General features: G+C 27.5%; 1 protein-coding gene across 1 annotated transcript; it reads right to left on the minus strand.

Moving 5' to 3' along the window:
* Positions 1 to 79: 79 nt before the first annotated feature.
* LOC126908687 (microsomal triacylglycerol transfer protein) lies at positions 80 to 5,495 on the minus strand. Its single transcript, XM_050690983.1, has 14 exons — positions 4,753 to 5,495; positions 4,525 to 4,677; positions 4,302 to 4,461; positions 3,121 to 3,272; positions 2,907 to 3,067; positions 2,654 to 2,814; positions 2,467 to 2,588; positions 2,235 to 2,395; positions 1,903 to 2,166; positions 1,501 to 1,732; positions 1,208 to 1,429; positions 985 to 1,139; positions 432 to 599; positions 80 to 350 (listed from the first exon to the last, which is right to left on the minus strand). The coding sequence occupies exons 1-14, from the start codon at positions 5,224 to 5,226 to the stop codon at positions 206 to 208; spliced, it is 2,730 nt and encodes a 909-aa protein (XP_050546940.1). The 5' UTR covers positions 5,227 to 5,495; the 3' UTR covers positions 80 to 205.
* Positions 5,496 to 11,609: the final 6,114 nt, after the last annotated feature.

An 11,609-nucleotide genomic window follows, 5' to 3' on the forward strand; every position in this document is an offset into this window, starting at 1 on the left:
TGATAACATGTTTTTTTTTTAATTTCAAATATAAACTAATTTGTTGTTTATTGTTATAATTCAATAGTCTCAAACAAAATGTTTAAATCTATGATAATTTTTATTTCACAGTCTAACTTAAGATATATCTAAAAAAATTCAGTCACATGTAAAAAAAAAATATACTACAAATTTGTATTACTAAAATGGCTCATATAAACAATTCTCATTGAGCATGGATTTCATTACAAAACTCATTAGCTAATTTATTGAGAGCAAATGTCCGTCCAGCGATCTTGTGCACTCTTGTTTTAACTTTATGTATTTCCCTTGGATAACCATAGACGATTTCATTTTTGGCTGTAATAGATCTGAAATCGATCAAATTATAATTATTTATGAGGTGATATTCGAGTACATTAAGATGAACTGTTGAATTTATTAATTCTTACGTCATGTTGGTATCTACCAATACAATTTGCATACACAAGGCAACTTTTTTAGCAAATTCGGCGTCACTATACGTGTGCATTAATCCTTCAGTCTTCAAAGTGAACTCTACTTCGGTCGAAACCACATCACTGTTTAATTTGAAAACACCGTTTATGCTAATACCACCACTATAAAAATATATTTTTTTAAAAAATGTTCAAAATTTGAAATCCAAAATATTAGGAAGTTACATTAAAAAGTCTCGGTTTGACGTTTAAATAGATTATTTTGGGGGTTCTGGAAGATTATCTTCAAACTGAGTTTGACGTCATTAAACATTTAAACGTTATTAATTTTTTGTTTAACGTTTATAAGGTTTTCAGAATATAACTCGCTATCGTAAAAATTTAAAAACATAAGATTTTTGCAAGATAAAACGTTTGAAAAGAATATTTTCATGTTTTAATAAGTATTGTTTTTTACAAAATATTATTTTAAATGTCATAATTGTAATGTTACGCATAAAAATTTCTTGTATTGCAATAATCAAACGTATTACGAATGATTACTTACTTTTGTTCGATCAATGACTGTGCATTCTTGTTCCATAAACTCATTTGAATTTGACCAGCTATATCTAACGAAACAGTTCCTTTTAGATTTAGATCGGCTATATATCCTGAACTAAGGGACAGATATTCTTGATGCTCCATCATTTGATAAATTCCCTAAGTGATTAAATTTTAACTAATTAAATTATTACTTAATTGTGGATTACTGTCGTTTATTGAAGTACCTGTACTACGGGAGTCCTTTCAGAAGCAGATCCTGCCCAAACGTGTCCCATTAGTTGGCCTTGACTAGTAAACATCATAAACGGTCTGATATGAACTCCGAAAACGGTAATCTCTAGACCTGCTGTAGCTGGTAGATTATCTTCCTCCGTGGGCTCTTTTTTATTAGGAGAATCGTCGTAGAGTTGCGAAAAATATCCCAGCCCGGTAGTAAACATTCCCAGCTGAAATTTATAATAATTTCTATAGTAAAACTTTATAAATTGTTAATGTCTTCTTTGCGATTATAACTCACGTTGCATAAATGATAATGGTTGTTTTCATGTTCCATAATGATGTCGACTGATCCACGTTTAGTTACACCTGTATAAATATGCTGAGATGACTTAACTAATCCGGTTATGTTGTTATAACTGAAGAACTTTCTTGAAAATGACGATGAAAGACCTCTCTGCGCTAGAACGCCATAGTGATTGAGTTTTTCATTTATTAAAACTTCACGGAATAACATGGCTGCGCTTTGATTCCTGAAAACATGGAGAATAAGCGGTTAGGTATCTAAGAATAATTTAATATTTTATCAAGTAAGTTAACAGAATTAATTTTTATATCAATATTTGCATCTGTAAAAAATGCATCTCATTGCTACGGCTCTGGCGTATTAAGATGATTAAGAACCTTTATTAAAATATCTCACTGGTTAGCCATTTCATTTAGTAGTTGTACAGTGTATTGTTTGTTCTCGAACCCTTCATCAGGAATCAACAGCCATTTAGCGACGTTTTTCAGTAGATCATAATCAGGTCCAGATTCAAGTAGTATGCTAAGTGCTATCATTCTGACGCTGCTGTCGCGTTCTTTGATCAACTGAAAGAAAATCTTATCACAAGCTTTAAGTACTCTGCCATCCCAAAATGAAGGCCCAAAAATCTTAATAGCTTTTATGGCGCTTGTGCTAGATCTAAAAAATAATTAAAATATTAAACTTTTACAGATGAATTTTAGTAAAACAGCTTATAAGTTAATAACTTTCTGTTTCCATTTTGGGCAATATCTAACAACACTTCAATGGACTTGGGATGTTGAAGATTAGTTAAAGCTCTTATATATACTAAACGACATTCGTCGTCATCAACATCATTGCACTTGGTCAATTTTGCCAATGTTTCTTGTAAGATCTCATCAAAAAGCTAAAAAAAATACCACGTGGTCAAATATAACATTGTAACAAAATAGTTAACAGAATTTTATTGTTGTTAACTTTTAAGTTAGACGTAGATGTTTCATATTTTGTCAAACGACTTATCATGGCTGTGACTGTATTGTAAACGGTATCTTCTAGTTTCTTATTGGCCAACTTTTTTTGAGATAATTTTCTAAGACCTAAAATTTGTTTAAGTTAAAACATGACGTTTTATATCGTTTATTTATTTTCATCATAAGTCTACTTTGAATAATATTAATGTTTGGATTGAACTTAACCGATGCACTCCACAAATACCTTTCTGCTTTGTCATAGTCATCCTCCTTAGAAAAATTTAATGTGTCCATCGCCGCTTTATGCGAATCTTCGGTTAAAGCCGATCCTAGCAAATCGTACAATTGAAATCTAAATTTTGTAATAATTTTAATCAACAATAGTTTATAAAAACCACTAATGCTTTAAGTCTGTGGGACAAAAAATAAAAATTATTTACTCACTCTATATCTTCGTTTTCTTTATCTTTTAATACTCTAACAATAGCGTCAGTATTGCTGTTTCGTAGGGCATCGATTACTTTGATAGCGGCAAAAGCCGATTTCGACATACCTAACTCGGTATCTATCAAGTCGTCGTGATACTTTTTTACGACATCCTTTAACTTATATTGAAAAAAGTTAGTATTTCTGTATATTATTTTTATTTGTCGCTTACTTTTGGACATTTTGAATGGTATTTACAATTCTTCACCTCGTGATTAATGGTCAACTGTTCTTTGACAAATCTCTGTTTCAGTTGTTTTTCTATAATTTTGATAGCATCACTCAAAGAATCAGCTTTTACAGTCTCTATTTTAGCATCATTTCCTAAACAATTAAAATTAAATTAAAAATACACTACATATTTTCAAGGAATTAGTCCGAAGGAACTTTGTAATTTTTAGTTACAAGTTGTTAATTTAATAAAGCTTTAGAAAATCAAAGTACCTTAATTAAAATTTATTTAATTTAGACATCATTAGTCGCCTTTTATAAGTGGCTGCTCGATTTTTCACAGTTACATTCTAATTTTTGATCGGTTCAAAATAACCAGTATTTTAAAAAGTTTTAATTTTTTTCGTGTTTAAATTTGTTTAATATGCCTTCAATATTTTACAATAAAAGATCATAGTGTAATTAATATAATTACGTTTTTTATTAATAAAAATCTAGTCGTTATCTCTGGCTATTTTTAATTTTATTCTATACAAACAATTGACCTTTGTACTATTTCGCTCTTTTATTGTATTCAAAATTGGTAAATAATAGGTAATTAAATTAAAATTTATAGACATTAAATGTTGAGGTTATAAGTCAATTCGTAAAACGAAATCTTATTAATATTATTTAGTTTACTTTACTCGACAAATAAGTATGTCACCGAAATAGTAAAAAATATTCACCGAGAATAATATTGGATAATTATCATCGAGTTTAGTACATAACATAAAATTTGAATTATGGGTGTAAATGTTTAAGTTTTAACTAATTATTAGTAAATTTTAATTCGTCATGTACCGTTTTGTAATTTTATTCATAAATTAAGTATTTGTTTTGACTATTCAATAACTATGTATGCCACTGAATTATTGTAACTAATAATCATACATAATTCCACGTAGATTTTAAGAAATTAAATTACACCTTTAACTGTTAGGACAAAATGAATCTATTATTTATTTTTTTTCGTCAAATCTTCTTTAACCAAAGTTTTGAAATTAAAACGACATCTTTTTAATATGTAAATACCAAATAAATATATGGGGGAGATATTTAAAATAACTGTAATCTATAACTAATTGTTATATATAAAAGAAATAATAATTAGAATATTGAATAAAAACTGCAAAACTTTACCATTTAATTTAAGAATTTGTTTTGAAACGACTGATGCTCCCGTTTCGTGAAGTAATTCTGTATAAAATTCGTGATCTTCTTCGAACGTAATTTCCGTCACCGTTTTGTTACTAAATTTGACTAGACCTTGACGTTTTGAACGCAAAATACCTTGTAAAATCTATTTGATTCGATACATTTATTTAAAATGTTTTGTGTTAACTGACGTTTTTTCAATGCTTACTTTTTCCGGATGTCGTGTTTCGATCAAACGTTTGGACGCAGCGCTACACCTGTTGATACGTTTCAAAATAGTATTTTCCGTTATTTTACTGTAAGTAACGTTGCATCGTCCCAAAGTAGAGTCTTCTACAACGTCCGCACTAAAAAGTTGAAACTATCGAACGGAACGTACGAATTATAATAATTAGCCGACAATTAAACTGTTGTGAAAATGATTACTGTATTATACCTGAAATAGATTGGCTATTCCTTTTTTAAAGTTTTTTTCGGCTGTTGTGTCTTGTGTGACGTACACGCTCTCAATCCGCCCGTTTTTCCATTGAATGCAAAACGGGCTGTTGTTGAAGTCTACTAGTTTAGATTTGGCGCGGTCAATAAATTTTAAACGTTTCGAATGCGTCTGGAGCAGCGGCTCGTTGGCTTTTAAACATAGAAGCTGTCCGTGTTCCGGACGGTGCCAAACGACGTCCACCTGAACTTGGGCCGTAATCCGGTGTCCAATGGGAATGCCTCTGTCGTACTCGTGATAGGATTCGTCCAACAGCAGGGTGTTGCTGAGGCCATAGACGTACCTGTTGCCGGCAAGGAAAAGTCCTGCGAAAGGATCACCGGCCGCCAGTGCGGCGGCCGGTGATCGTACGGCCGACAGGCAGACAGTCAGCAAAAAAATACTGCGACTGCCCGTTTCTCGGTCCGAAAACATATGAATTCTCAACGAAGTAACCTTAACGAAATCGCGAAAAACTAGAAAATGAGACACGACAATGACGACGGAAAAGTTATCTCGACCGCAACCGACGCAACATGGACAGCGCGCTGTCCGTACACGCGCACACTGAGTCGCTGTACGGCTGGCACCAAGGTTAACCGAGATTATGTTGTGTGTGCGTGGATAACATTATTGTATGTGTGTCCGGTTGCGCGAATACCACAGCGCCGACCGAATACCGGCACGGGCTACTGACCCGACCGGCAACCGGCAACCACGGCCAAAGCCGACACTCGTTTCCACCTCATGGTTTACATCCCCACCACAACGCACACACCGCTAGCAACAGCCTAAGGCCAATACGATAACATCTTCAGATCTTATTTCGTGACCCGGCGCCTCGCCCGTCCTTCACCACCGCGTTCGAACATGTACTGATAACACCCAACAACACAACAAACCTACACAAATAATAACTGGTGTTATTGCAATGTGGTTTTAGGGTAATTTTGCCGATTAACAGTCCTCGCTCTTATCGTTCAGTACTTTGATTATTGTTATTGCTCCATTACAATGCAGCAACAATTTCATTTGAGAAAAATACCATTCGATTGGGTTAAACAATTATAATTGATACCCGTAAGAAAAGTTTATACTTGTATTTTTTTTTAAATCTAAATTTATTAACTTATTTTGTAGATTTTTCAAATGCGGTTCTTACTCCACATTAAAATATATATTATTTGATAAATAATATTAATTTAAATGCTCTAAGACAATTTTATAAATTAGTCAATAGCGTTGACTATTTTTATTTAACTATGCAAAGTTATTTTTTGTTTATTTAGAATACTTTCGAAGTTTTTACGATATGATAGAATTCGCTGTCTACTTTAATTAGATATTAATCGCATTATTAGTTTTTGAAGTTCAAAATGACTAGGTAAAATATACTAGAAAAAAAAAAATTGTGAATACCACAGGACACAAAGAAAAAAAATACGTTGGTTCAATAATTATAATTATTATTAATTACCCAGCTGTATGGAATGGAAACTATATGTTGCATTAATAATAGAAAATAACAAATGATACAACTGGATTGTAATATAAATACCTAAGTAGAAAATAAGTTTTTTTATTGAATATATATATGTCAAAGGCCAATTAATATTATATTCTGTATCATATATTTCGTCTATGATATAGATTGATAACTAATATTAATTATTCTGTATCTGAAGTTTGAAATTATCGTATTNAACTGTATTGTAATATAAATACCTAAGTATAAAATAAGTTTTTTTTATTGAATATATATATGTCAAAGGCCAATTAATATTATAATCTGTATCATATATTTCGTCTATGATATAGATTGATAACTAATATTAATTATTCCGTATCTGAAGTTTGAAATTATCGTATTTGTTATTCAATGTTTACAAATTTTTATTGTGTAGTTAATAAACGTTGATTAATTTTTTTAATTAAACATTTTTATATATAATAACTACTCTATTTTTACATTAAATATTTTTTGATATAACCTCATTTCATTTTTATATTTAATACATTTTATTTTTAATATCTAACAGGTTTTTGTTATCATTTTATTGAATTAAAGCGTATTAAACCATAGATTGTTTAAAATTTTATAATGCATTGCTTTTGAAAACAAATATTTCAGAAAATATAAAATAATCACAGAATTCTAATGCTTTAAAACGTTTAATTTTAGGTAATTAATTTTTTTATAATGTTTTTTTTAGCTTTTTTACGAAATTAGGCATTGGTTTAACTATGAAGGGTTATTTTAATGATCTTTACATAAAAAGAACTTGAATTTAATCTAGTTGAAACAGTCAGTGCTATAAAAATTGAAAGAAATATTATTTGCAAACATTTTTTTCTGTATTTTAAAATTACTATAACTTTTTAATTCATAGATTAATAATCATTTAATATAAAATAATTTAATCATTTAATATGNACTATAACTTTTTAATTCATAGATTAATAATCATTTAATATAACATAACAATAATTTAATATAATCATTTTTTTATGTAAATTCACTATGAAATTGGAAAGGGTTTGAAAGAGTTTACCTACGCTTGTAAATTTATTTTTTATCTCAATTTTGGAAATGTTCCGAAATGTCTAACAACATTTAACCCATAAAAATTAAAGCTTTATAAGGACACTTTTTCATATATATGGCCGCATCACTATTTGGTCAAGTGTTCGATTTATACTTTAAACGGCTAAAGATTTAAGTATATAATAACTAATTTGAGAGAAGAACGAAATAATATTTTATTTTAGACATGTAAAAATTTATTATTAGTATTACTAAAGCGTTAACGAATTTTTGGTCAACACTGTAATATTAGCAAATTAACTATTTATCGTTTTATATTTAGAGAGTTTTTCGAATAAATTAAAAAAAAAATGTCCAAATTTTCACATACATGTGTTGGAAGTTTTTTACGCATACAACACAAAAAAAAGNAATTTTCACATACATGTGTTGGAAGGTTTTTTACGCATACAACACAAAAATTTTTTTAATAAATAGTGTTAAAAATATTATGATCTATAGCTGTTTAAGCTCAGAAATCTTTAAAAATATTTTACATATTTTACTTGTAAAACGAAGTGTTTTTCCAACACGGTTGGAAAAACAAAAATGATGACGTCAACGCCTGTTGCCAATTTTTATTGTGTAAATATTGATCGAGATTTGTAATGTTAAACGATAAATAGAAGTTTTATCACTGCAAATATTAATCAGTTAATGTCAAATTTTAGAAATTATGTATACAATGACGTAAAATATAAAATTGCTTTCGAACTATTTTAACTTATTTTATAAATTTCATCAATTTTTATAAAATTCAGAGTGGTCCAGCATGTTTTGATAAATCTTATAACTATTGATCTAATTATAGCTGGATGAAAACCATAACAAAAAAGGGTTATTAAAAAAAAAAAAAAATTTTTTTAATAATTGTTTTACTTTTGGATTAATAATATCAAGTTGTATAATATTATTTTATTTCAAAGAAATTTTATTAATTTATACTTTAAAAGTTTTAATTTGGCATAGGTCAAAATTTTTTAGAAATTTAGTTGAAAAAACATTTGACATTCTTATCTTTTAACGAACCCTTTTTATACTTAAATTTATGGATTGGGTTTTTATAAAAAATATATCGAAAGAAACTTTATTAACTCTCGTATACTTTATTGAAATTTCATTAGTATCAGTTTGATATTGAATGAGTTAAATCAAAATTTTTACAAAAATGTTAGGTCAAAATTTATAGGGATTGAAGATTTAGAACATGTAAGACGCCGGAGAGTGTTTGGCGACGCTCTATTTTTATCAATTATGCACAAATAAAAATTCTTCGACCTTGCGCAATCTACTCGTTTTTAACTGATAAGTATAACAACTTAAAAATTAATAATACAACACTATTTATCGTCCTATCAACATTTTATTTAGGCCATTTTCTACTTATATGGAGAATGGCCTTTCCGAAATTTTAGTTTTTGTAAGTAATTGAAAGAGTTATGATAAACGGAATCACTCTGTAAATAAATAAAATAATTAATAAAATGTATTAAATTTGATCATTATGTTAACATACATAAAAAAAAAATAATAATAAAATATGAGATTTTCATAAGCCAATGAAGTCATTATTGCGCTTTTAAAAATAACTGATTTATTAGACTTATTAATTCATTTTACATCCAAGTTGAAATAAAATGATAAATAATACATTTTTGAAATGAAAGGAACATTTTTTCGTTATAATTACAACTAACGCTAATGCGTAAGTTGCCATCATTTTAATAAATTATCTTATTTTTATATTTTATTTTACGTATTGACACAGTTTTCTTTACATGACAACTACATATAAATTATAACTTTCATCCAATAACTTGTTAAAGATTGTGTAAAATTCTGCAAGTGACGGATTTATACAAGATAATTTTAAGTTTTAATTATAATTTTTAACATTGAAATAAATTTTTTTTGTATTTAACTTAATTTTTAAACAATTTCAATTACACTTGAGTTTAAGATGAATAAAAAATATTCTATTTATATTATATATTTTTTCCTTTTTGGATATCTTACAACACTTGTGAAAGCTTCGCGTATAGAAAATATGGAACGACTGTTAAACAATTCTTGCTGGGAATATATTATAAATTCTGATAAAAGTGTGAAAGCTATAATGGACAATGACAAGTTATACACATTTAGTGAAATAATTGCAAAAGGAAACGATGGTAAAATAGTAAATAAAAATAATTTAGATATCAAAATAAGACAATATTACATAATGATTTGTTGCCTTTTTTGTGATATGTTACAAGTATTTAGTAAAGATTTACGTTGCGTTTTAATAATACAAAGTAATCCAGAAATAAGACTAGAGTTGAAAGATTGTGAATTAATTTTAGAAATAATCCAACAGTTTAATAAAATGTTTCATATGATGAAAAATGTACTTGAATTGATATTAAAATGGCATACAAAAACTATTAGAAATAACCAAAATGAATTCTACAACAATAATATTTTAGAAGCTATAAATTTATTTCAAACGACTAAGAAAAGGGCAAATAATATCAGTGAATTCATTAATCATTTAAACGCAATCGATAATCTTTTGAATGAGTTTTTTGATAAATATGACAAATCTGAGCAGTTATTCGATATAAAAGGTATCGACAAAAATGTGATGATGTACATTGAAAATATCATGTGCAATAAAAATGATCAGGAACATTTGATAATAGAAATCAATGATTCTGAAAATGTTTTAAAAAAAAATAAATCAGTTATCAATAGATTAGAAAAAAGTAATTCAAATGTTGGCTCCAAACAAAATATTTCAGATAAAAAACAAGAACTTATAGATTATTTTTTAAGCCTGGCAATTAAACACGAGTTACATATAAAGGCCTATGGATTTAATTTCAACTCTGACGGTGAAGGTATTACAGTAAGAAAATGTGATATAGTAGAGGAAGGATGGAATTATATGAGTTGTGTATTTCGCAAAATGAAATCACGAATTGGTTCCTTTAAACAGTCTAATAAAATATCAGTTAATACAAACAGTGAAGAATGAAATATATACACACATATATACACTGTGCTTTATGTTATACATTTTATACTTTGTACATATACTTTATGTTATACATTATAATTATGTAATATAATATACATTTTTGCATTCATTTTATAATTTTTAATAATTTTTTTATAGCAATTTTATTTTTTTAATTTTATTTCTAATGATTCATTAAAAATACTTTTAACATTTTGAAATTATATTACTAAAATCGAAATTAGGCAAATAAAGTAAGCCATTTTTGTAAAATAGATTATCAATAAACTATAAAAATCAATTTATTTTCATGTGTTTCAAACTTTTGACCTGTACTCTCATTGCATGTACTCTTATAATAAATTCTAAAAATTCTTACAGTCAAATTAAAAATTAATCCCAGTTACACAATATTTGTTAGTTTTAAATTATTATTATTATAATAAAATCTATTTAATATATTCAAAAATTTCACACTCTCCACGCAATTTTAGTATACTCAATCACATAACTTAAAAACTTAAAAACCCCATGAAAATATCTATTCATGATACTGTTTGATCAACCTCAATTTTCACAAAAATTTAAACATGAGTCGAGTCCGTGCCTATAATTTGTTAGTCTATAAAAAAATGTGATGCTTTTTGTACAAAAGCAATTACACTCTCGTAAGTCGGTAGCCTCTCTCATCTCAATATGTTAACATATGTAAAGTATTTTTACCTATTACCTTAAACAGTGTCTCGTTTAACTTATCTATTATATATAATTTATTTAGTACACTATATTGAATACTATTCACTTTTATTATCATAGTTTATACTAGTGATGTAAATATTCATGAAAATTTTGAAATTGTTGAAAATGTATTATTTCTATTGTAATTACTGTTACTATTTATTACCATTTTTACTTAAGGAACAATTTTATAGCGTTATTAAGCAAAATTACTTATAAATTTCTATAGAATTATTATTAATCATGANAATTACTTTTAAATTTGTATAGAATTATTATTAATCATGAAAAAAGTTAACACAACTTCTCTGTAACGAAATGTAGCGGGCTCAATTCATACTCATTACATATTTTGTTCAAAATGCACCTAGGTTTTTCACAAATAACTATTATATGTCCTTTGTTTGGTTCATTTAATATATTTAAATTAATTAAATTAAATGGATTTCCATTTTTATATTACCGAAAGACAAGATATTGATATAAAAATAAAAT

The sequence above is a fragment of the Daktulosphaira vitifoliae genome, unplaced genomic scaffold (assembly GCF_025091365.1).
Source record: "Daktulosphaira vitifoliae isolate Bord-2020 unplaced genomic scaffold, ASM2509136v1 Scaffold_5, whole genome shotgun sequence".
Taxonomy (NCBI): Eukaryota; Metazoa; Arthropoda; class Insecta; order Hemiptera; family Phylloxeridae; genus Daktulosphaira; species Daktulosphaira vitifoliae.

Excerpts from the sequence above, each read along its gene's own strand:
- LOC126908687 (XM_050690983.1), bottom strand. The coding sequence starts at position 5,226 with ATGTTTTCGGACCGAGAAACGGGCAGTCGCAGTATTTTTTTGCTGACT. Across the intron at positions 1,140-1,207 it reads AAAGGACTCCCGTAGTACAG|GGAATTTATCAAATGATGGA; the intron begins GTACTTCAATAA and ends TTAATCACTTAG. Across the intron at positions 351-431 it reads TTGGTAGATACCAACATGAC|ATCTATTACAGCCAAAAATG; the intron begins GTAAGAATTAAT and ends GATCGATTTCAG.